Raw genomic sequence first — 26061 nt, 5'->3', positions numbered from 1 at the left:
TAATCTTTCCTGCCACGGCAACAGAAGGCAGGGGAAAAAAAGTACAGTTAAAAAGGTAAAACAGAGCAAATTGACCTAATATCAGAGTTCAGCCATCTATATGATCCCAGTCACTATTAGAGGAGGCAACAGCAGGCAGCTAAAAATGCAAACTCTCATTACTTAAAAACTACACTCTAACACTTGTGGCTTCCAACCTAGGCCAAACAACCGAGCTAATGGAACAGACTCTAGTCCACATAGAAATTCTTCTGCTCAGCTGTTTGGGCTGCATTTCCTGCAGGGACCTACTTCTCAAGCCTGCCAAGGGAAGAAGATTCTCACGTTGTGTTTGGAAAACATGGAATAAAGTTTTAACAGCAGTTAAATTCATCTCCCCTGGAACAGACATGAACTGGGCATGTTCTGACAAAAGCCACTCACCAAGTAACAAGCAAGAATGAAAAAAGAAAAAAAGAAAAAAGACACCGTTCCCTAGTGCAAATACACTCTTTGAGCCTTGTTTCACTCCCTAGAGTTGTGCCTTTGGCACAACTGGGAAATAAAAAGAAGTATATAAATAAATAATTAGATACAGCTTTCTTAGAAGATAACTTGTGAATCCCAGTTCCATTCCAGCTGCCTTGCACTGACTACACTGCCACAGAGTCACCACCCAAACTGTTCAGGACAAGCTGGTGAGGGCAGTGCAAGGGAGAGAAAGGTAATTTAGAGATAAAGTTAAGTGCACACCAGCTAAAGAAGAACAGTACCAAAGCACTGAGTCTTCACGTCCATTGTTTTCATTATTTCCCAAGCAACTTTACAGGCAACGCAGACACGAAAAAGCAACCAGACCAAGGAAATAACAGCAGAAGGCATCGTTATTACTGCTGCCACCACCACTGAGAGGCCAAATTAGTGCCTTGCTTCTTCTGGACAGTCCCGTTTTCAAATGACTCATGCAGATGAAGCTTTGGGGATGGAGGAGATCAGATCAAGGCCCTGTCCCACAAGGCAGGCTCCTGCTCCCGGTTATCTGGCACAAGATCCACACACCATCAATCACTTACAACCGCAGGAAACTGTAAACTCGATGCACACCAGGATAGGAAGAGTTCATAACAAGGACAATATCCCCAAGGACGCAAATTCAAGAGAAAATATCTACACACTGGCAAGATGTACTCATAAACAGAGTAAGTCTTCTCTGCCTTGCACAAACCTCCTAAACACAACTAAAATACAAAACAGGAAACTGAAGGGCTCCTGAGCTCACAGGAAGACTCCCGCCTACAGCTGTTAAATGTCTTCTGTAACTACAACAAATCAGAAGGGAAAGTTACAACTTCCGTTTCAGAGGCACAGAGATGTAACCCCGTGGGAAGCCACAAACGACACAGTCGGATACTTTCTGTAAGCATAATGAAAAGGGATCATAAACAATTATCTGAGGAAGAAACTCATTAGCCTGTTCCAGAAGCCCCGGACACCAGCAATACTTAGGCTCACCTCCGAAGTTTTCTTAATGGAACACTATTTTGTTTAGAGATTACCTCATAAAAATTTGCCTAGAGACTCTGGTTTAATCTGTAATTCCCACGCTCGCTTCTCTCCCTTTGTATTTTAAAGCCTCGAGAGTAGATCTTACAGGAAAGGAGTCTGGCAAATCCTACGGGCACGGTATTGTGTGTAGTAAACAATCGCAGCAGCACAGAAAATTTCGAACAGGCCCTCAACTGGCAGACAAGGAACCCGAAATGCAAAACCGAAGCCCCCGAACCGCCCGTCGCGCTGCGGGAACACAACACCGTGGCTGAGGTCGGGCGAAAGCATCGCACGCCAGGCAAGCAGCGAGGCCCTCGACTCAACCCGAGCGCGGCGGCGTGAGAGCGCCGGGGGCAGCGCTCAGCAGCAGCAGCGGGAGCCCTCCCGCCCTCCTCCTCCCCCGCTCCCCCGGGAGGGCGGGGACAGGGCGGGCGCGCTGCCAGGCAGCGCGGCCATACATGCGGCCGGAATCTCCGCGTTCCCCGCCGCCAGGCACGGGGCAACCCAGGACCCCTTCAGTGCGCCCCGACTTCTAGAACCGGCCTTAAAACGGAACGGCGGCAGGCCGAGCGCAAACCGCTCCGCGCCGGGCGGCTGCGGCCGCCGCCGTGCTCCGCCCCTGAGCGGGCCCGGAGAGAATCCCCCGTCCCGCGCCGTGGGGGCGGCGCCCGGCTCGGCCCGTCCGCTGTCCCCGCCGGGTGCCCGGGGCGCAGGGCCCAGAGCCCGGAGCCGCCCGCCCTCACCTGCCCGCGCCCCTCACGCCGCAGAGGCCGCAGCGCCGCCGGGCTCCTCGCAACCTCCTCGCTCGGGCAGCGCCGCCGCCAACAAAGCCGCGTCCCATTGGCCGCGGCGCGGGCCCCTCCCTCAGCAAGGGCTCCGCCGATTGGCCCCGGCGGCGCCGCGGCCGCCACGCCGCACGCGGGCCATGTTGACTGTCCGGCCGTGCGGCGCTCGGCCAATCAGAGCGCGCGGGCGGGGGGCGCGCGGGGCCGCGGGCGCGCGCGGGGCGAGCGCGTGATGCTGGGCGGGGCGGGGCCGGGGGGGGGCGGCGCGCGCCCGCGTCCTTAAAGTGACAGCAACGCCCCTTTCCTCCTCGGCTCCTGCAGCTCCTCCGGCAAAAAGTTCTGCATAGCGATCGCCAGGAACTTCCCGGACTGCGTGTGCCGGGCCGTGCTGGCTCTCCAACAAAGATCAGGGCGGCTGGAGCCCCGCGGGGGAACCGGGGCCTGTGACCGTGAGGCTGTGGGCCTGTCCCAAACACCCACAACGGTGTCACCGGATCAGCCCTTAATTCTCATCATAAACTCTCAACTCATTCCCTGTCTCTGGGGAGAATTAGAGCAACCTTGCCTCTCTGACGTGTTTTCAAAACACACAGCCATCCGTGACCACATTCCAGTCGTGTGGGCTCTCCCACCGTGTCTCAGCAATTACAAGAGCTCCCTCCACGCCTCAGTAATTGCAATTTGTCACTAGGATTATCCATGCTGGGAGATGATCCACGCAGTTTCTGAGGCACCGTGCCTGGCCTGAGAAATGTGGTGCTGCTTTACAGCTCCTCAGCAGCAAGGGCAGAGGTGGCAGCGCCCATCTTGTGCTCGGACACAATTCCTGTTACAGCAAGCCAGCAAAACCCCGCCATCAGCCCACATTCTGTGTGCGTGGCAGTCTGCAAACACTGGTGTGAGGAACCAGGCAATTTCAGCACCTCGAGCCACTTCCAGAGCTTTAGTCATCTTTCACACAATTGGAAAAAAACCTCTAACCCTTTTCTCCTGTCAGGGGTTCCCTTGTTCTAGAAAGTTTTCTCCAGGTCTGCAACTTGGATTTCTCTAACAACTAGTTAGAGAAATAACCAAGGAATCTCTAATTAGATACCAACACTGTAATTAAAAAATGAGTTGATTTTGAAAGAACTGCAGGAATGTTGCAGCCAGTTGCACAAACAAGCAGATTTGGCCAGAGGACATGTTCAGTGGAAAGTTCCCCTTCTTTACTTTGCTTCCAGCTCTCTTTCCCTGTTTCTCCAAACCAGTCCCTTTTCTAACATCAGCAGGTTAACAGCCTCCTCATATTTCCATTAATCCTTAATTTTGGGAGAGCCTTATTCATGGTAGTGACTATGCTTGATTCTCAGTGTTCCAAAGAGCACAACAAACTCTGACAGAAGGGTTTATCTGAAGGTATTCCTGCTCCACACTTCTGTGCTTGCTGCTGGCTCAGAGATATCAAGTATTCTTTGTTGAAAGTCACTCCAGTGCTCAGTACAAAGTCCAAACTTTGTCTCCTATGAAGATGCAAGAGAGGTTTTGTCTGACTTTAGCTGCACCTTTCTGCACCTGTATATCAAAGTAAACACACATTTCAATTACCTTACACTCTGGATTTTTAGTGCCCATCTCCAAAGGCATTAAATCTCCCATGTTCAATGAGGGATTTTTGCTGACTGCTGTCTAGCCTCTCGTAGCACAGTGCTGGACTCCAGGACTGTGGATAAAGCACAATCTGTGGAGTCATCTTGCTGTCAGGTGCTTCTGCCCTGCAGAGAGCTGCAAATGGATATCTGCTGAATCACCCTGGCTCGATTTAAGCACCCAGCCTCACATACAAGAGCTTGGAGAACCAAAACCGAGTGAAGGGATTGTGCCAGCGCTGCCAAACAGATGCACTTGACACTGGAGACCAAGCTCAGCTGAGATCTGTAACTGGCATTAAAACTGTCTGTGTCTTCTGCCCTTGGGTGGGTATTAATGGAAACTGCTCTCACCAGGTGAGATGCCAGACATTCACAGCCTCATCTGACATACAGGACTTCTTCTGTCAATGACTCTTCCTGCAGGGGAGGAAGAAATTTGATCATTGCTAAGCAGTCTTGCCACTAAATAGCTGATGTGCTTCTTGATTAATCTGTTCTGTCTCAAGGCATGTTAAGTACTATGCGTGAGGTACATATAGAAATTGCCTTGTGAAATCACAGAGTGCAGTAAAATTCCTCCTCATATTTGTGTGGTAGAAGCTGTGTAATTAAAGAGGCAGCTAAAGTTGGTCCAACAACTACCACCAGCTGAGAATGCTTAAACTTACCTTCAATTCTTTCTCTGCATTTTAAGCTATGCACTGTACCTGGCAGCAAATTGCTTATTTGCACACTTAAAATGTACCAGTGCCTTTGTGCAACAGGAGACAGCAAATAAAAATGTTAGGATAAACAGGTCAAAGAGAGTATCCTAAATGTAATCAGAGCTCATCAGTTGGAAGTCTTTGAAAGGATTGTTTGCATCAAGTTTACACTGAACAATTTACAGATTTTTCTACCAGAATCTAAGCAAACTGAGTGATGGGAGGAATTTGTTCTCTTGAGTGGGGCAGTATTCACATTTGACGTTAATGGGAATATTCACATCAGAAAGGCTGAAAGGCACACTCTGAGCAAGAGACAAAATGTGCTGCTGCCAAGTTTGGCCTTCAGCCAGGGGTGCAATTAAATACAGAAACACCACTCTTTTATCTTCCCTTGCCATCTCTGAATAAATTCTTTCATAGGTGGGAAATTAAAAGCTCCATGTTGTATGAGCAAGATGATCTCTCTGTTCCAGAAAATTAAAATATTTTAAAATTCTAGGATTTTGCTATGAGGATTTTCATAATTTTCATAATGGTTAGAGAATCATATTTCAGACTGGCTTCCCTGAGAGTGTGTATGCATACATGACCTTAAAAAAACCTCACCAGAAAAAAAAAAAACAAACCACAACCAAAAATTTAAAATACTGTGTAGTCTGTCCTCTCTCTTTTTCTGGCTGAGACAGATGACTAAGACACTGCAGACCATTGCTGTTGCTTTCCCTTCTCCTGCTTGCCAGGTCTGTCTCACAAAGTGCAGTGGAATTCACTGAAGTGCCACCTTGAGGGATTGCCAGGGAATAGGTATTGTCTGTGCAATTCAGTAATCCCACAGATCAACTGGCACGCCCACACTGAAAAAATCATCTCAAGCAGTGTGCATCCAAGACTGGCTGCAGCATCCTTTGTTTGCTACCAAGTTTTCCTTCCCCAGGATTTTACGCATACTGAATTTTAAAAAATCACACTGAGGGAGGGAGGAAGCAGTGTGTGCATGTGGGAAGCATACAGAAAGACCAGAAAACAATCTGGAAAATGTGAGTCTGAAATGCTCCCAAGATTGCAAGGAGATGCAAGGAGAGTTGTCCCAGAAACAAAAGAAACCATTTAGGAAGGAAAAGGGGCATTAAAAAAACCCCGTTCTTTTACATTGATATAGTAGGTAAGTATTGGAATTGGATTAGGTTCTACTAAAAACACAGCAGGAAGAGGAAAAACAAAATGTGGGGAGACAAAAGCCAGGATTTCATCATGTAGATGTCATAAACTACAGTCCAGGACAGCCATGGATCAACAGCATTTTCTGCACAGTTAAATACTAACTCGCTTTAGGTAAGTGCTAACTCAGATCACCAAATACAATTTCTGTACCCAAATTCCTGGCACTATTTGACATTAAGTTGCAACTTCAGAAGCAGCATAGACATGTCCCGTCCTTTCAAAGACATCCTGAGTGCATATGCATCTTCAGGGATCATGCTGGGAAGTAAATGATGAGCTGATAATGCCAAAGGAAGTTAAGATCTAAAATGCTGCAAAAAATGTAATTGAACCTTTTCTCTTCCCATCCAAAGGATGGAGAAGTTTCCTTGATGGCCATGGTTGGCTGCTTTAAGTATCATTGTGCAGTTTAAACATGCCTCTATAAAATTGATTAGAAATTACCAGAATAATCAAATATTGAATGCAAAATTAATTAGATTAGTAATAGCAAGCTAAAGGAAAAGTTCTGTAAACCACATTTCAAAAAGAGGGTTGTGGAACAAAGATAAGCTCAATATTTTCCCCACTACACAAAGTTCATATACACAAGTCACATACAATCACATACAAGTAATTCACAAGAGATTTTATTTTCTGTACACAGGATGCATCTGCTTTACTGACCTTAACATTTATGTATGTTTTCAAAGGCAAATACAGACAAATTAGTAAAAAACCCCACTAGACCTTTCTCTTGCTCCAAATAATGTGTTCATTCTTCAGAAGGAGGAATATAAATATAAAAATATCAAGGAAAACCAAAGATGTTTTAGCTCTTAATTAAGGAAAGCAACATAGCCTCAGATTGTAGGATGAACCTAAGAGCTGAGAAAACAAAAGTGTCCCCGCATGAGTTTCTGCAAGTCACCTTGAGAACACTGAATGAATATAGTTCTTCAAATCAGACACTTGGCTGTTCTGTGCAGCTGCCAAGTAGGTGAGAGATTTTTTAGGATTTCGTGAACTTTAGTTCATTTAGTAGCTTCTGCCAGTGAAAAGCATTGTTAGGCAGCAAAGAACTCTCCCTGCAGATACAATGTGACCATATGACATCAGAAAGGTTTTTATCTCAGGGTTAAATCCTCATGTTAAAAACATCAGTCTTGAATACAGGGCAATGTCTGGCTGTATTCCCAAAGCAATCCACAAACCGTGTATCAGTAGGAAACCCCCTTGTTAATTCCCCATGGCTCTGAACTGGTGATCAGGTACCGAGTACTTTGGGTAATCAGGTACTTTGGCAGGGCTCCTGTTTCCTTGAAGGGATAGCTCCAAGAAATGCACACCACCTCTGCCATCAGCCCTTCATGTCTTTCCCAGCTGTCTGCTCAATGCAGGTGCATTTGCCTTGTACTTACCCACTTGACTGCAACTGCAGGCTGAGGAGGATCTGTTCCCTTTTTCAACAAAGGGACTGTTAACTTCTACTATGCAAAGTGTTCTGGGTATACTTATGAGAGTTTTTAATAACAGCAGCTAGAATAAGTATCATAGTGGAACTACCCACTTTTCCTGCTTATGTAAAGATACTAAAGTCATCTGGAAAATACTGTTCTTACTGTGGGGCAAATTACTCAGCTCCCATTTAGCAATAAATTTTTCTGACTGTAACATTGGGCCTTAGATAGAGATCAGTATGCAGGACAAATTAACCAAAGCCTGGACAAGAATGAACAAGAATCCTTATGTGGATTTGCTGGCTGAGCAGCACCTCCACAAACAGAACTGGCAACCGCTGTTGCTACCATTGAGAAGAAACTTCTTACAGGTTGGTGCTTTTTTAATGACAGATTTTTATTACATTTCCAGATGACATTATTAACCCACGTAAACAGGAATTTTACTTTGCACATAATAGAAAGTGTAAACAGAAATTTGAGCATCAGTATATGCTCACTTCTTCAATGGGAACCCAGCACTCGCCTCCTAAACAAAAAGTCCTGTTGTTTTCAATTTGCACTTCCATTCTGAACCATTTGTAGGTACTCCTTGTGTAGCTTTTCTTGGGTTTCATAAAGTTTCTTTAGCTTCTTAATCTGTCCTTTGCTAAGTTCTTTGCCTTCTGTATCATGGGTGGGAAATCCCTGAAATATAGATAAAAAAAGTATTTAAGATAAATTCTTGGACTGCTTTTGTTCTTTAAGGAATCATGTTTTAATAAGAGAGGGAGATAATGTCATAATGACAGGCTGTCAGGAAGGAGTGTATCTAGGCTAATTTTAGTCACCTAGAAGTTTGACAGCTAACTTTGACTATTTCTGAATGTTCCATTCCTAGCTAAACAAGAGGCACAAGCGTGTATTTATATTCTGTCCTGAACCACATAAGGGAAGCTTAGACCACTAACTTCTAGATGGTTTTAGTTAAGAGAATAATGACTAATTCCTGAACAGATGGTTAAAATAATCTTTTAATCATACTAGCAGATTGAATTCAAAGCTTAAAGCAAAAGCAGTAAGAGATCTATACTCTTGATGGAGAAAGTATCATCAGCATTTTTATGGACATTCTCCTTGGCTTCCAGGGGTACTGTCCAGTATTTATCCTCTCCATTCTGACCTGTCCCCAGGGCTTGAATTTGTGTAGGTGAAGGGGAGAGGCAGAAGCAGAATCAATGACCCAGATCAACTAGAAGTGAAGAAACAGTGCTTTATGTTTTCCAAGTAACCTTTTTATCCCCAAGGGGAGCAATCAAGAGCAAAGTTATGTATACAGCCCCTTCAGAGAGCCTTTGCAAGGAGAGAGCAAAACAGTGGGCAGAAAGGAACAGGAAACACAGGATCTCTCAAAAAAATGTCAGTTCTGGCAGAGCTGGGGAGTTTGCACTTGCAAATGAATACCCTGCCTTGCACCACAGTAATAAATCTGTGAATGAACATCATACACATTCCTACCCACAATATATATTCTGCTTTGCAAAACAGGAGCCAAAGGAAATGTACAATGAATGTACAAAGGAACATAGAAGGAAAATACCCTTGAAATGATGGATAACAGAGACCTCACTTCCCAGTACACAATAAAATTCATATATCACCTTTTCTTTCTCTCCTTCCCTCCCCTTGTTACATTAATAGCACTGCCCTGGAGGTTTGGAACAAGATTGCTATAAACATATACAAATAAGTATGTACAACTGGGGAAGGAAAACCACACCCTATGTGAAGAAAAGTCTCTTACATTTTCATCAAACATTGAATATTTGTCAAGTTCCAATTTAAACATTTCATGTGGTGGAATCTTCATTTTTTCCAGTTTTGCTGCCTGTAATATAAAACATGCATTAACATCACAGTTAATTACGGGCAACCTGTCACATATGCAAAAGGAAAAGTAGACTATAATTTCAAAATCAAGGAGCATTAAATTCATAATTTTTTATTATCTGAAAAGAAACTTGGAGTGAGGAACAACTCAACAGGTCTTAGCTGTGCTTGTCTGGGGGAAAAACTATTTTAAACCTGTAGAGAACCACTTTATAAAACAGATGCATTGCAGAAACTGAAAAGAATTTGCTTATATACTCCAAAAAAAACATCTAATTCTTGCTAACTTCAGTCTTTAGCCAACACAAAGTGAATAGCTGCTATCATAAAGAATATTGAGCAATTGACTCGCTCCAAAGGGAACCACCTCTATCAAGTTTCCTACTGGCAAGCAAAGGTTTCTATGTAACAGAAAAATCAGATACAGTAATTTCACTGAAAACAAACTGAACTCTCCCTTATCTGTAAACAAGCACATCTCAGAATCTTTTCCATGTGATTTTTGCCCAATGCAAAGGAATCACCTTTTTGAAAAAATGAAAAAAGGTACTTGGAATTTGTGGATGATAAATGCTGTTTTGTCTTGTTTACCTCTGTATGTGGTGCTCTCTAAAAGTTTTCTTCCTCTTTTAACACAGGAATGTATTTCCTGTACTGTTAAAGCCATCAGCATGGCAAACAATATTTTCTCTTTTGAGTTCACCCCCTCTGTATCCAAAGCCCACAACCCTTGAGCTATCTGAATTCCCATCAGAGAGAGACAGAACATTTCCCTGCTCAATCATAAGGAACAGGAGATTTCTTACAGAGAAAAAGGGGAAAAAAAGGATAAAAAGGAAAGCCTTTCACATATACCTATGATATTAGAAAGGGAATGAAATAATAAACGACACAAGCAAAATCTTCTCTAACAGTAACAAGCATGTAAGATACTACTTTGCCAATTAAGGAAGTAATGCTGTTCATGGACTGAAATTAGGTGCTACAGGTTCTTTTGTAATAAGTTTTTGCAGGCTTTAGTTGTGTTTTCAAAAATGGTAAGAATTGAAAGTCCTGAACAGCAAGCCAAAGCCATTCTGAGCAGGAAACTGTACACAAAAAAAGAAATGGAGACCTGGTTAAGGCTGGGCAGAGAGCCTGTGTTCTAATATTCTTTCCTGCACGTGACTTCTGCCACCTACACTTTCCTTCAAAATGAAGTTACTTACTTCCTGCTGTTGTTTTTTCCTGGCAGCTTCTTCTTTCTTCCTTTTTTTCTCTTCTTCTATCTGTGAGAGGCAGTGTTAGTGAGTGAAAGGTAATGCACTATTTCATTTGGTTGTTTTCTACAAACCTGAGCCAGCTCCCCTGGATATCTAATTACAGACAGAACTGGCAGCATGACCTGCAGCAAACCCACCATGCCTTATAATTAGGATTGTCTGCTACTTCCTACTGTATGACTTTGATTTCATTTGCTTTTATTCACAGTTAAGCCAGTTTTAACTGTTCAGAACGCATTTTGCATGCAAAGAGGATACCTTTAAAAGAATACCTAGAAGAAATTGTCTTATCATTTTAAGGGGGAAAATGTTTTGCAAATGACTTTTTTTAAAAGACTATATTTCAATGATATTTTAAGCTCTTGCCTCAAACTGTGAAGAAATCACAGTCCCTCAAGCAGCAGTTGTATCACTTGATGTTCCTAGGGAAACAACTATCCAAATTTAGCCAACTTGCTAAAAATCCCATCTTGCACTTGCCCGGGAGAGACCTGTCAGTTCTCCAAGGGCTCTGCCAGTACTGAACATAATGCTGTTTCCAGGGAAAAGGGACTCTGGCTGCAGGTCCTACCCAGCAGCTATAAAAAAACTGCCTTCAAATGTCACTCTGATGAAAGCACCTGCAATTGACTAAAATGGCTTTTTACTTCTCCCTTTTCTAAAAAACATCACCATGGAAGGAGAAATGTTGGAAAGTCTTCCAAATATTTTTAGTTGTGATAGAATTTTATTATTTGGTAAAACTGAAGACAGACATATGAAGTGTTACTTTTAAATATTACAAAGGCAAATACTAATGTTAGGAAGTGCCAAAAGCAGAGCTTCTGTACTGACCTTGTGCATGTGAGTTTGAATTCACAAGCTTTATAGAGTAACATGGATTCTTGCCCCCACATCCTGAATATCTCACTAATCCATGTTATATTAATTAAGATTTAGCCAGTACATTTTTTCCTCACATATGAGATGAATACAGACTAGTTCTATGGAAAATGTTGACTTCATTTGTACAAACAAAAGAAGTCTGAATTAGCTTCTCACTGGAATTGTTCTTCCCAAGAGATAAGACAGATGGCATGCAATACTGAACATCCCTTAGTTATATGATAATCTTAAAAAGCCAATAAATAAAAAATCTTACAGGTATTCACTAGGTCCCATACAAAGTTTTCAAGAAGCTATTTCGAAAAATTCTTTTTTCCCAACACACTTTAATTTTTGTATCAATTATCTTAGGTCACCTTCCTTGTTGCAAGTCTGCTTTGATTTTTCTTATGAACTATCAAAGAAATGTAAAAATATCCATAGCTTACACATTAATTTAAATTTTAAAAATATAGGACGCATTAAAAAAATTACCTTTTTCTTTTCTTCTCTTTCTTTCAATAATGTATCCTTATCCACTAATTTAACCACAGTTGGAAGTCCTAAAGAAGCAAAAAGAGATGGATTAGTTTCTTGATTAGTTGAAGATAAATGTATTCACCCTGTGATAATTGTTTTCTTTTTGTATGCTGAATGCAAATACAACTCAGTGGCTACTCAAAAGTGACTACAAAATTAGGTGCTATACAAAAAGGTGAAAAATATTGCAATGTCCGTTTTTTATTCTGTACATGTATTCCAATATAGAGTTCTGTAATATATATTCATACACATATACACACCATTATATATTATCCATATTATGTGCCGTTATATATAGGACATATGAAATATATATATGGTGCACACATGATATGCTACAGCTCTGCAATACTTGAGTTCACTGAATTATTACAAATGGGTTCTTCTTAGGAAAACAGCAGGATTATAAAAACAGCTCCTACAAAGTTTTAAGAGATAACTGCGTACCTTCATGATCTTCAAATCGAACTCCAAGTTCAGGCAGGATGTCATCCCGAAGAGCATCACTCAACTGCAGCACTTCAGTCACTACACAGCATGAAAAATACTTTTAGTGAAGTAAAATCTGGCCGAAGTGTATTTTTATCCAGCTACATAGTTACTTAAGTGCAATTAAGACATTGCCCTCTTTCACACAGAGAGATAAAGGTCTTTTAAAGTGATAAGTAAGTCCTGCCTTATTTCAGCCACACTGAGAAGCAGCATGTTTCTTTGCAAGGAATTGAAAATCAAAAGTTTCTTCCAAGATACCCTCACTGTTCCTGAAGGGGAACAGAAAGAAAATCCAAGCCATTCAGAAATGATGCAACAATTCTGCCAGGGTATGGTGGAAGGGTATATGACTCAGGAAGATCCTAATGGTTGCTGTAGGATGTGCAATAAGAAAGGTTAAGAACCTAATTTTAGAAAAATTACAAATTAACCTATCCTGTGCTAAATCTAACAGTGCCCTTTGAAGGACTATAATTTTGTTGATTTGATAACTACACATACATTTGTCAGAGGCACTGTAATCCCAACATCCTCTTTATTTTAAGCAATCTAGTTGCAGCAGAACAGAGAATTTTGGTTTGGCTTTCTGCATGGTGATCAGGACATCATGGCTAATCTTTTTTTTCCCTTGCAAACTTAAAGAGTCTTTGATGACAGCAAATAATTAATAACTTAAGATTTAGCTGAAATATATACTATCAGCTCTTAAGGGGAAAACAAATCTTCTTACAAGATAATTTTTTGGATGAGAAATTGTATCAGTTGAGAAGCAGCGGAACAGTTAAGAAGGACTAAATGCATCAGAGAGACCCAGAATGTTGCTCTTGTGAATTCAGTGGCATTTTTTATAGGCAGTCTGGTATTTGGGAGGAACACTTAGCAAGTGTAACAAGCGTTCTCCCTTTCAGCAGTTCTTAGCCGCTTAAACCTAAGAAGTACTCAGGGTCTCAAAGTTATTTTTTCAGGCAGTGGAAGCTTCCATCCAGGCAGTCTCCTAAACACTGCACATTCTGGTAGATGCCTCCCTGAGCCTTCATCTCCTCCACAGTTCTCAGAGAGCTGCAAGCAAACAGCACTGACTCTCCTAAAACCATAAAAAGGAACACCCTGTTTCAGTGCATGGCCGTGTTCTGTGGCTCTCTCTTTGCACAGGAAACCACTGCAGTGTACAGAACCTCTTTTGTCTGCTGTAAATGAAGCCATTGTTTCTCCTGATCCAGAGCAGTTACACACAGTGAACCACAGCCGTGTTTGATGCAACTGTAAATCTGCCATTAAGATAAACCAGAGATAAGATTACCTCACCGGCTGTTGACACTAAAAGGTGTTGGCTCTAACCTAGGCAAAGGAATTACACATATCATATCAAGACTGTATCAGAAACACCTACTGTTTATTCACCAAAAGAGCATCTGAGCAGTTACAGATGTTTACTTATCTAAAATCATGAGTAATTGAAAGCTGAAGAAGAAGAAATCCATCAAGGAGAAATGTATAATGAAGCATATTATTTATGAGAGGACACATCCTCTGGTCAATCCTGTCATCCAGAGGAGGCAGCACCACGCTTCTTAAGGCTGAAATGTGCCTGTTCTTTGCATGTGGCACCTCCAGAGCAAATATGTTTAGGATTGGGTAGGGGGTTGTTTATGGGCTGCCTCAGGACATAAGAAGGCTCTCACTGAGGGCAGTGACCAGGAAACCAACCTGTCACCAGTGTCCATGAACACCCCAGGGGACAGACACTCCCTGGGCCTGTGACTGTCTCCCAGGCCTCTTCACTTCTTCTGTGAATTTCAAGCCAAAGACTATCAGATGTGAAACAAGATGTTGAGATGTTGTGAATTGGAATGCTATGATGGAAAGGAAAAAGAGTTTGAAAAGCTTCTGGAGAATGCTGGATGTAAAGACTGGCAGCAAAAGACAAGAGTAGGCAATGCTACAGTGAGAGTTTGTCCCAGTTCTGGTCAACTCATGACACATTTGCAAGAGGGCAGAAGGTGCAGAGGGCACTGTGAGAATTATTGAGTCTGCATTTGAATGCTGCCCGTTCTGGATGATGGTAACATTTTTGCAGAGTATATATTTTGATTATTGCTAAAACCATAGCTTTAAAAATGGCTATTCTATGGAATGTTTTGTAGATACATTTTCAAAGTGTATGTGTATGGATGGAGCTATTTGTAATACTCTGCAAGTTTTACAGAGCTGCATGCTTTTAATTTAACATCTGATACTACTTAAAGCAATACAGATTGTTTAAAATAATATTTAAAACAACTCTGCCAGCAACAGGCTATGATGGGGAAATTCCCTTTGCCTACAGTCATGCAGAGGCAATATCCCCCGCCACTAATCAGAACAACTTTTACAGTAATTTAACACTCCCTGCAAGCAAGAATTTAATGGGTAAAGAGAAAGAAATCAGTAGTGTGTCAGTGCAGGTCCTGCCAACCACCACTCAGCTTCCATGTATCAAACAGTTTAAAAGAAAGGTGCTTCCCTGGTCAAAGTGCAGAGTGCTCCATACCCCAACCAAGCAGCAACTAGATCCAGTTTGATTCTCACTGTCCAGTGTATTTTAGGGAAAAAATCACTGCCTTCCAAGCAGGATACCAAAGTGCCAGGACGCAGGCTAGAGCCAAGTGTGTTCTAAAAATGATCTACAAGAAGCCCTGTGATATTTAAACCTCACCACTGCGAAAAGCAATGATCAGTTTAGCTCAACCATCATAAAGCAAGGGAAAAAAAAAGCTTCATATAAAAAAGTATGTTAAATACCAAAAGACTAAAGCTCACATTTTTGGCTGAGGATATACACACAAACCTCTTGAATTAATTCAAGTTACAGAAAATATTTACTATTGGAACTTACTACTAAGCCTGTTTCTCAGCATCAATTAGGCCTATAAGAGTTTGACAATAATACCAGAGCAGTCACATTAGCAAATACAGTTCTGTGCTTTTAAAGGAAATTTATCAGCTTTAGAAGGACTCCAAACAGTAGTGGGAAGAGAGTCCAGAGTCTTTTCCAGCTGAATAGGTGACCAGACACTCGAGTAATTTTATGTTTCTGTGTAATATATGGGTTACTTGTATATTTTATGTATAAAAAATGCCCTGTTTTGCCTTCAAGTACAAATCCCAGTGTCAAAGTTTTAAGAAAATAAGAACCAAATACATGTTGAAGACATGCAAAATTCCGCAGGGAACAGGAGAAAATAGTAAGAGCTCCTCCATTAGGAAATATCAGTAAAATCAAAGAAAGCCTAATGGAACAACCTTTTAAGACCCTATAGTTCTGCTGCCAACACACACAACATGATCAAAGCTTTTCAGAGATATTAAAAAAGGCACCTGAAACTTCTAGCAAACTCCCAGGTGAATTCTCCAAAGAGAGCACTCAATTACCATCAGGGGAGCTACAATTCCAATTATGCTAACAAATAGTAGTGAACATCTCAGGCTATTTAAATGCAGACACTATTACTGTGTAGCAACCTACACTTTTAAGAAAATGCAAGCACCCTGGGGAAGAGATCATGGGTACTTTCATAGCTAGACAGCATGGAGCATCCTAACCTAGAAAAACAGCAGCTACACCTCATCATTCCAGAACTTTTAGATTCTTTAGGAAATGAAAATTAGTTCAGCAGACTAAAAAGATTCCCAAGTTAAAGAGACAGGCAGCAGAGATGCAAAAATTCAAAGCAGCTCTGATTTAAAGATGCCTTACTTTTATTTTCTTAGCAAGGAGAGACTATCAGCTGCCTCACACCCACACCTCACATCCTGGGAGACCCCAGTTTAGTTCCATGAGCTCCAAGTCTCATGTGCAACAGTACAGGAAAAAGGAACTCTTACCTTTCTTCTCTCTGGCGATTTGTCGAACTCCTTCTCTGAACTCAGAAAGAACTTGGAGGTATGGCATCACTGTAGATTCCATCTGCAGGATCATTATTCCACAGTTAGCTAATCATCATTTCATATAAAACATGACCCTACCCACTTCATATTTATGTGCTGTTGGATAAAACTTGACCCTCGGGGCAGATCTGTAGCAATAAAAATTGTCATTGCTCTATTGATGTTGAAGGATAGGTGACAATTTGCATTAGCTGTCGATTTGCCTTTAGCATGGATAAAATCAGCTTGTCAAGTTCATCCTCTCCCCATTCCTCTTTCACCTCTTTTCAGTTAGATCCATCACTTCCACAGGGTTATGCCACAATCCAGCTAAGTATAATGCAGTGCAGGGATAAAAACAGCACTCAGATGAATTTGCTCCTTCATGTACTGTGTTGTCTTAAGCCCAGCTGTTTATCAGATAATAATAATGTGAAACTGATATTAGGACTAATTTTCATTAGCACACAGATCTGCTCCTGAGATTTTTGCTTATCATAATTGTATAGACAGTGCAATTCTCTATATTCCTCAAACAGTTCCCTCTCCCATAAAAAGTGGGGAAAGATTACTGTTGAATTATTTCAGGTGTAAACAAAGGCTAAGCACAAAACCTCAGAGAAAAGGTCCTGTGACTCTGGTCTCAATGGCAGTGAATAGCACCAGGAAGCAGTTAATGAACAGCTACAAAAACAACTACAGAACAGTGTTTGCCAACACTTCTCTGGAATCCCAAGAGGTAAAGCCAGGCCCTCGGGGGAAAGCCTAAATCAAAAGTTTCATTACTTTGGAGGGTGGGGGAGAGAAAAAAAAATGCAAACTTTTGTCTCCTCTACAATTTCCATGTCTTTCCTGTCTGTTTAATCTCCATGACAAATTTCTGTGCAATTAAGGGATAAGATAGTCTGCCGTTCTTTAAAAGTGCCTCTACAAAAAGAACCACGGAGCTCTGTTAAAACTTTTTATAAATGTGAACACTGCAATCAGCTTCATAATCAGATCCAGTGCTGACAAGATTGGCCCAAGGAACAGAGTCTGGAAAGGGAGTAAAAGTCACATCTCCACTCCCCCTCTGCACTGGAATACCTCTTCATGCAAATAAAGTAGTATGGGGAAAGCATTTTATTTCCACAACAACTAACTTGAGAGAAATGCTGAATTCACTAGGAAAATGATATTATGGAACTGAGGTTTTCTGACTTCAAATCTCTTATATCCACTTTTCAAAGAAATTACTGACCCATGGTAATTAAGGTAGTTTTTCTTTCAGTGCTTGTGAACTGGATTATGCCATTTTGGGAGATACTGACTCAATTGGTTCCTTCATCTCTAATTTAAACAAGGAAACAACTGGCCTGATCCACAGCCTTCTGTAATGAATGAGAAGTTTTTGAACTCTGGAAGTTCACCTCCTTTAATTTGTGCTAAGGAAGATAATTTGCATGGAGGACTGAAAGACAGTATAATACTTAATGAAACAGCCAAAACATTTGTGATATTATGCATTTTTATATTATAATGCTTAATACCAGCAATGACCTGGGTGATAAAAACAAAAGCTTTTGAGTGTAGAAGATGTTAACACAAGATACCTCTGACAACTGCGCTAACAGTGTTACAAAATGTGGAATGTGTAAAACTTTCTTCAGAAAGGATGTTCTTTAATGTTTGATTTTTGTATCCTTTCAAGCCTAATCAACAAGAAGGGAGATTTAATCCCTGAAACAGAGAGCAGCTAACAAGCAAGCTCTATGTGACGTGCAGGCATTAGAAAAATGAACTACTTGTTGGTAGCTGCCTTGTTTATATTTAGGACTGGACATGCTACAGTGATCTCAGCCCTTAGAGGAGGCTAACCAAACTTGGGAGAGGGATGCACTGCGCTTGTGGACACAAAGAACGCCACAAAGAATTTACAGGACACAAGGACACTTGGCAGAACTCCCAAGATAGGGAAGTAACTCATAAGGCCAACTCAGCAGCTGTACTGAATCGGCTTCCACTGGGTAAAAGGTCATTTCAAACACCAACACAGGGACCACCAACCCAAGGAACCCACAGACTCCAAAGAACAGAAAGACTGAGCATGCAGAGTAATTGTCATGGGAAGCAAGAAAATTATTAAACAAGAGAGGACAGAATAAAAATTGAGAGAATTATGTAACTTGTAGCCAATGAACACTAGTTGCTTTGTTTGCTAAAGTGCATTAAATAGTATAAAATTTTGATAGCTGGTGTGCTTGACTTGTGGAATACCACCAAGTACCCAGGCTTGCACAACTCTGAGACAATCAGTGTTGCTCTTGAGGGTGTAATTACTGGCTTCTTGCACATGGGTAACAAATCCAATTTGTGGACAACAACATATATTAACACAGGATTTTTTTTTCTGCACAAGATTCTTCTCACTCTACTACCCTTGGCAGTGTTATTTTAGAGGAGTGAAAGGACTTAGCTTCAAGCTGTCATCAATCCTTCCATAAAGCCTATCTATTGGGAACATTGCCTCAAGTGTTAAATACTAATTTAATTTTCATTTACCTTGAAAAGGTAAGTGTTAAAGTGCTCCCTTCTTTCTGAAATTCAAAATAATTCTGAGCTTAATTTAAAAAAGCACTATTGATGGGCTTTGTAGGCAATATTGAACATCTTCCTTATTATAGCATTAATAGAAATTTCCACAGCACATAAATGTAAGTATTTGCATTGGCAATTACCAGATGAATGTTGATTCCCATTCTTCCGACCACAAGCAAGCTTGCTAATTCCATTGATGAATAAAAAGTTAAGCTTTTTTTTTTACACCAGAAATGCTTCATTTATTCCTTCTAAGGAGGAACAGAAAGGTGCATTAACACCTTTAATGCAGAAAAATACGTGAAAAACAGCACCGATGTGTCCACAAGAGATTTTTGGCATGAACAAAGTGTTGACAGCTTTCACAGAGTTATTTCTCCTGACTGTACCAGAAAATGTTCCAGTTATTCCAAAGCCCATCAGCACTTTCATCAGGTATCTCTCAGGTATTTCCAGAACATTTCTGCATCGCAGCAGAACTGCTGGGTGACTAAAGCAAAACAGCCTTTGAAAGCCACATAAAAACTGTGGCTGCAAATGAGATCAGAAGAAGAGATTGAAATGTGGATAAAACTCCAGCTGCCTCCAGGCTGGTTTCTGGTCTACCACAAAGAAGTTTAATCAGTATAATTACATTTTTTAAACTACTTAGCATACAAATACTTGTAATGAGTCTTCAGATTGTACCATGTGCTGCCTGTAGTTCACATGTGGTTTAGGAAACAGACTCATCATTCAGAAGACAAGATAATTCTTTTTCTGGTTGCTATACAATTTGTCTGTCATTAAATCAAACAAACCTATAAAAATCCCAACTCTTGTAAAACAAAAATCCTGCTTCCTAAGCCAATTAATTACATCAGATTCAAAAGTTAAAAGCAAAAAGAATGCAAATTAGCTACATATCAGTAATGTCGTCACTTTAACCTAAGCTCTCAAAAGATACAGAGTAATTTTGTTAAGTGTATTTTGTCCTTCACTTACATTTATGTTTTGACTGGTCCCTCCAACAGGAAAACCAATTGCATCATCACTTTCTATGGCACCAAAAATCTGGTCAAGGAAAAAGATTGTATGCATCAATTCACAGGTATGTGAAAACTAAGCAAAATCACATATACTAGGCTTTTGAACAGTTCTTATTTAAACCAGAATTCACAACTCTATCAAGATGATGTTCAGATTTGTAATTGATACACCATTACATGATACAAAGCACTGGCTTTCAGATTTAGCTCTAAAGCTGTCAGATTTGTCATTCTGACTTCACTTTTTTTCTACTATCTAATTTTCTTGAACACAGTAGGGGCTCTCCACTATTCAACAAAACATTAGCTGAAAACATAATGTACCATGGAGAACTCAAAATCGCTCCTGCTGCAGCACATGATGCAGTTTTGGGTTGTTCTGGCTGAGGGATGTGTGGAAGGTCTCTAGCTTCCTGTGAGATTTAAACAAAGACTATACAGACCCCTCCATACTCGAAAATACAAGTTATAACTGCACGGTGCAATAGCAACATTACTCCTTGCTGTTACATACCTTTAGCATTTGAGTGAGATAGGAGCTGATGTTTTCTAAAAGAAGTCTGTTTGGCATCTGCCTGGAAGATTTCTTTGTAGCAATATAGGAGTTACTGTGGCTGACTAAAGAGCGCATTTCCTCTAGGACAGAGCGGGTGTCAATATTGTCACACAGTGCTTCATGAATTGCTGCTTTCTTCTCGTAAAAACTGAGAGGAAAAAGATTCTTTTTAACTACTCATGCCAAAAACCCTGCAATGGGCTTTGAAGAGTCTCTGCTAGAAGAGAAAGGAGACTTAAAAGTAAGATAACTTTTTGCTGGTCATAGTTTAGATTTGAAAGAAAAACAGATGAGCAAGAAAAAAGGCATTTTCATGATGCTGCTGTTTCACTGCTATGGACAAAGGCAGGCAGGATAATCTAATTGGCAACAACTATCCAAACAAATTACATCAAACAATTTTTCAGCAGCTGGCCTTTTCATGCAAGTTTGGGGTTCTTTTAAGCAGTATAAACTGCTTATTTAGTATCTTCTTGGGCTTACATTTTATTTTTTTACAGTATTGCTCTCCCATCCCTGTGTACCAGCCAAGTTCTCTGTTTAGTATCTTTCCAGGAAGGCGTACCATTTGGAAGTTAACTTAATGCAAAGCGAATTTTTATGAAGATATTACAAGTAGATAAAAGGAATAAATTCATGCAAACCTTTGTCATGTTAGTGACATGTTAGTGAGTATAAGAAATAATACAATATATTAAATACCATTTCATCACACAGAGGTTTTATGGTTTCAAACAATGTACTTTTTCCAAGAAAAAAGAAATGGTAGAAGAAAGGAGACAAAAGCAAATATCCATGAAACATATCTTCTTTTCCTCCCACTTCATTATCTCTTCCTTTTAGCATCTCTATTACTTATTATCTCCCACCTTTTTAAAAAAGGGGCTTATCTCCACCAACCTCAAGTTGAAGATAAAATTTTCAGAGCATATCACTACACAGAAACATCTACACTTAATCCTTCAATAGTAACATTAATAACCACAACACTGAACTGAACTAGGAAACAATGTTAGCACTGCAATGTAAGATGCTTCTATTTTAAATTTCAAACAAAACAGAAGTAATTTAGGAAGCTGTTTGCATTACAAATAATAATAGTAGTTTTGTTATAAAAGTCAAAGGACTGCAAAATCGATATCACTGTCTCAACATTTTCAAACACTGGCACTCTGATGTTTTGTGGTTTTAGTCAGGTCATTTAACTTCTTTTTGTCTCAGATAGCTCACTATACTGTGAAATATGTAAAATATTGTTTTTCCATTTGTAGGCAACTGTGAATTATTGGGCACTTCTCAGAGAGAAGACAAGATTTCACATAGTGAAGAAAATGACAGCTAGCTAACAAAAAAGTTTTCCCTTAACAAACGTGGCAATGAGGCATGCCAGTGTACTTAACATAAACAAAAGGGAAATTAACAATTCCATCTATACTGCATAAAGCCATCCCAAGATTAAAATGATTGCTCGTGAAGAATTGGGATGTTAAGTGGGAACACTACAGACATAAACACCACTATACACATTGTAAGTGATATTGTAAGGAAAAAAGAGTTAAGCATGAAGCAACACAATTCAGAGAGCAGTAGGAGTGCCCCACTCACTTGTTGTTCAGCTCTGCTTCTTGATTTTCCCATTTCTGGAACCGGCCTGTCACATCAGCGGGAGCTCGAAGAATATCCTTCACATTCAAAAAGAATTCCTGTAAAAGAAGAATATAGCTAGAAGTCAGTTTCAATTACACATAATGCTTACTATAAAAGGGCATTATTTATTAATGAGACTACTAAACTTTATGGTTTTAACACTGTTTCAGCCAGGATCTAATGATGTCTTTCAAGATAGTAAAACCCAATAAAATCATTTTGCATAACTCTGTCAATCACAGCTAGACCGCAATTCATTTTTCTCTCTTGCTCTGTTATTACATGATACCCTACAATAATCTAACACCAAGATGCTCACACAAAAAAAACTTTTAAAAATGTTCAGGCAACAGTTCTTAAGGCAGATTTTAAAGTATGTTGCTAGCATTGGAAGCTGAAGAATAAAATGGCTTTATAGCACAGATTTGTTATCAATGGGCATCCAGCTCAGCAAAAAGTCATTTTAATCTGTGGCCCAAACCAAACATTTTACATAAAAAGCAGAAGAGCTTCAGCTGGAGAGATCAAGAGCAACATCCTCAAAATGTTGTACAGTGTCCTTGCAGAAAATGTGAGTTTAAATTATGGCTCCAACCTAACCAGGGACAGGAACTGTGCCTAACCTCTCACACACCTCCAAGGCATAAAGGCTCAATGTTTATGGTGGGGAGACAAATATTGTTTGTGGTGGCAATAATATTCCTTCTTCCCCTTTGGCTACATTTGTGTAGGGTCTGACCTGGTAGAAAAGTTAGGGCATGTCTGTTGGACTGAGTTCTAGAAGCAACTGAAAAATTCATTTTGTGTGTAAGTGCCAAGCTGCTCAGAGATGTCAAAACTTGGAGAGAGCACCCAGCTGCAGAGAAATGTAACAGTCTGTGGAATTTACAGGACTTGAGAGTCTGATGGTAGCTAAATAAGCACTGTGCCATCCCACCTGATGAACTCAAAAGCAAACCTAGTCTGGGAACATGGCCTACATATCCTTGGAGTTCTGTTCCTTGAAACATGCATGGCAACACAAAGATTGGAGAAGAAATGGAAAACTTACATTCATAAACTTCTCATACTGAATAGCTGACTCCATGGTATTATTTGAATAATCCAGTGTATCCTTCCAAGAGTGCATGAGGAAAGCCAGCCGTAGCTGTCGTGCTAGTAGGAGGTTTAAAATAAACAAGGAAAGATTTTATAAGTTAAAACATTTTCAGGGACTCTAATATTGTAGTGGCTAAGAACATAACCTTTAAAGTTCTTACCATCACTATATCTACCAAAAAAGAAAAACCACTATCATCCACACTGATAAATACCAACAAGGATCAGAAGAACAAGGAAACTGTTCTTAAGTTAAAGAAAGACACCACAAGTTACCCTGAATAAAAAAATGATCACAGTCACCACTCAAAAGTACATCAAAGGCAATCCCATTGCAAAATAATTTTTACCTGTGTGTTTCTTCAGTGCATCTTTTATGGTAATGAAATTCTTCAAGGATTTGGACATTTTACAGCCAGCAATTGTTAAGTGACCAGTATGCAGAAAATACCGAACCCAGTGATCATTTTCAAAGTATGCCTGCAGGAAAAAAACAAAACCCAGTGCTGTTTACATACATATCATGAAGTAGGAAAACCTGGAGAATAAAATCCTCAGAAGCAAAATTCACATTTACACAAAACACACATCAAGTTTAAAAAATTGCATCACGGATCTGTGTAAGTTGCAGCCAAAGCAAAGCACGTTGCTTTATCACTGCAGAAAGGTCAGAGTGTTCACCTCAGACTGTGCCAGTTCATTGTCATGGTGAGGAAATCGGAGGTCAAAGCCTCCCCCATGAATGTCCATGGACTCTCCTAGGACGGATCCACCCATGGCAGAACATTCAATGTGCCAACCTGGACGACCCTGTTAACACAAAGGCATGACTTGGTTACTAGAAACTCTCTTCCTCTCCTGCCTCTGTCTCATTCCCTCATGCTGTTACAAAGAGAAAAAAAAAGATTCTCAGTCTCAGCTTCACAAAAGGAAACCATTGCATTTAAAGATACAACTTGGCAATATATCTGTAATGTTCTGATTATCTTGTTTACTGCTTTTCTAAAAGCTACATTAATATTTTTGATGACAAGGGCAAAATAAAAGGAAACAGAATTTACTGCAGATAAAGCTTGTCAATTAACAGAGGACAAAGGACAAGTAACAGCTATGCTGAGCCTGCATGCAAACTTCTGCTTAAAATGTATCAAACAGACTGATACATCTATATTATTAAATGAACATTAACCACAGAATCTTATGACTGAATACATAATCTCCACAATTTATACAGTGTATTATACAGTGTTAAGATGAGGTGAGGCAAAAAAAGTATGTAACTGTGCTATTTAAGTAAGTGAAGCAAATCCAAATCCTGATTATAATGTCCTTCCTTACCTTTCCCCAGGGAGAGTCCCATGAGGGCTCTCCCGGCTTGGAGGACTTCCATAAAGCAAAATCATTTGGAGACCGCTTCTCACTTAAGCGATCCGCTGAGATGCTCAGGTCACCTTTCAAAAGAGAAAATGTAAATGTATGTATTTTACATCAGCATTACTGATTTTTGGCTTTGCTGTATCTCACATAGAGAATCTTAGAAAAAAAAATAAAAACCCTAAAACACAAACCCCCAAACCATTGAACCCTCAAAAATCCTCATTATTAACCTTGATAATCCTTTGGGGTTTTGGTTAATGTGTGGTTGACAAGTATCTGACAAGTATCAGCTGCACTGCTTTTTAAGTTTTGACATGAGATTCATCTACATTCTCTTACCAGGCACACCTCCAATAATGCAGTTATAAAAAAAGAAATACAGAAAGAAAAAACCCCATACTCAGAGACAAGTAAGACTGCAGATTCAATTCATTTCCAAAATTAGATGGATCTAAATTTAGATTATGATCTGCATATACAATGTGACCATAGATATTTCTTCCCCTAATCTCAGCTGCTGCACAGAATGGTTGGTATTTGTTCAATAGATACATTTACTCCTCTGTTACCTACTGCTCTACGAGTGTCCTGATTTCATCTGGTATAAGTGTTATATTAAAACCTTTAAACATTCTTTTTATAGACTTTCTTTTGCTAAAACTGTACAACTTTAGGAACAGATAACTAATGAGTCCCATTTACTGAGCATTTTAAGTTAATCCTTTGCTATAGCTCTGTTCAAAAAATCTATATTTGGATTTGGTTCAACACAACAAAGTTAAAATAAGAGCTCTCAGTATGAAAGAGAAACCCAAATATTTGTCAGGAAATAACCCCAGCCTGATGTGGAGAACTTGTGTCTAGCATGTGAAAGACCCAGGTTCAAGTCTTCGCTCCTACTCTGAGCCAGATGAACAGGCAAATAACTGGGCTATGGCCAAATGACTGAGTTATTCACCATTCTGACCAAAACAACTCCCAAACACAAACAACACGCAACCCCAAACCACCCTAGGATTAGTAACATTTCTTGGTATTTTATGAATAAAACCTTTCAGGAAAGTACTGGCTCAAGCTACAAAGACTGGCAAAGAAATTGGTAAAGGAAGTGCAGCAGGTAAATCATTAAACTCTCACTGTGACAGATCCAAACGTCAGTAAAATTAGTTGAAGAGACCAACACAGCATCAGTTTCTTCAGCAACTTGAGCAAATCTTTACCTTCACCCTCTTGAAGAGCCTTCTGATCACCTACAGCTTCAGGCACCAACTTGGCATAGGAGTGTTTTTCACTGGCATCAAACTTCATAGTATCAAAGTATACAGATCCATTGGACACATACCTGAAAAGTTAAAGATCATTATTTAGCTAACTTCCCACCACAACTTAACTGAATTTTATCTCCAAAATCACTGTTCTGAGTTTTCTAGTAACTCCACTCTTATTATGGTACTGCTCAGTATTGTACATATGACTTAGGTGAGCCTAACTTTTAAGGCCTTATCATATGAAGACTTTGGATAAATCACTGA

General features: G+C 40.2%; 2 protein-coding genes across 7 annotated transcripts in view; both read right to left on the bottom strand.

Moving 5' to 3' along the window:
* NAP1L4 (nucleosome assembly protein 1 like 4) overlaps positions 1 to 2395 on the bottom strand; it is a 28127-nt gene extending 25732 nt beyond the window's left edge. For 3 of the 5 annotated variants that reach the window (XR_010080509.1, XM_063398153.1, XM_063398150.1), the window contains exon 1: positions 2271 to 2395. Coding sequence is in view for 1 of the 5 variants with exons in the window: in XM_063398150.1 (XP_063254220.1) it covers positions 2271 to 2368 (98 nt within the window). In the remaining 4 variants the exon portion in view is untranslated. Of the gene's footprint in view, positions 1 to 1630; positions 1745 to 1790; positions 1815 to 2270 lie in introns of those variants that run through there. The other 2 variants (XM_063398152.1, XM_063398151.1) reach the window with 2 other exon arrangements.
* A 4089-nt stretch (positions 2396 to 6484) lies between these two features.
* CARS1 (cysteinyl-tRNA synthetase 1) overlaps positions 6485 to 26061 on the bottom strand; it is a 33212-nt gene continuing 13635 nt past the window's right edge. For both annotated transcript variants that reach the window (XM_063398147.1, XM_063398146.1), the window contains 14 exons: positions 25750 to 25871; positions 24491 to 24603; positions 23834 to 23962; positions 23503 to 23632; positions 23106 to 23209; positions 22013 to 22110; positions 20366 to 20555; positions 19808 to 19876; positions 16205 to 16286; positions 12296 to 12376; positions 11801 to 11868; positions 10388 to 10447; positions 9094 to 9177; positions 6485 to 7997 (listed from right to left, as the gene is read on the bottom strand). In XM_063398147.1, coding sequence (XP_063254217.1) covers positions 7863 to 7997; positions 9094 to 9177; positions 10388 to 10447; positions 11801 to 11868; positions 12296 to 12376; positions 16205 to 16286; positions 19808 to 19876; positions 20366 to 20555; positions 22013 to 22110; positions 23106 to 23209; positions 23503 to 23632; positions 23834 to 23962; positions 24491 to 24603; positions 25750 to 25871 — 1465 coding nt within the window. In that variant the 3' untranslated portion in view covers positions 6485 to 7862. The remainder of the gene's footprint in view (positions 7998 to 9093; positions 9178 to 10387; positions 10448 to 11800; positions 11869 to 12295; positions 12377 to 16204; positions 16287 to 19807; positions 19877 to 20365; positions 20556 to 22012; positions 22111 to 23105; positions 23210 to 23502; positions 23633 to 23833; positions 23963 to 24490; positions 24604 to 25749; positions 25872 to 26061) is intronic.

The sequence above is a fragment of the Prinia subflava genome, chromosome 5 (assembly GCF_021018805.1).
Source record: "Prinia subflava isolate CZ2003 ecotype Zambia chromosome 5, Cam_Psub_1.2, whole genome shotgun sequence".
NCBI classification, from domain to species: domain Eukaryota; kingdom Metazoa; phylum Chordata; class Aves; order Passeriformes; family Cisticolidae; genus Prinia; species Prinia subflava.
The sequence above is the reverse complement of the archived record's forward strand: the minus strand, read 5'-3'. Positions and strand labels throughout refer to the sequence as shown.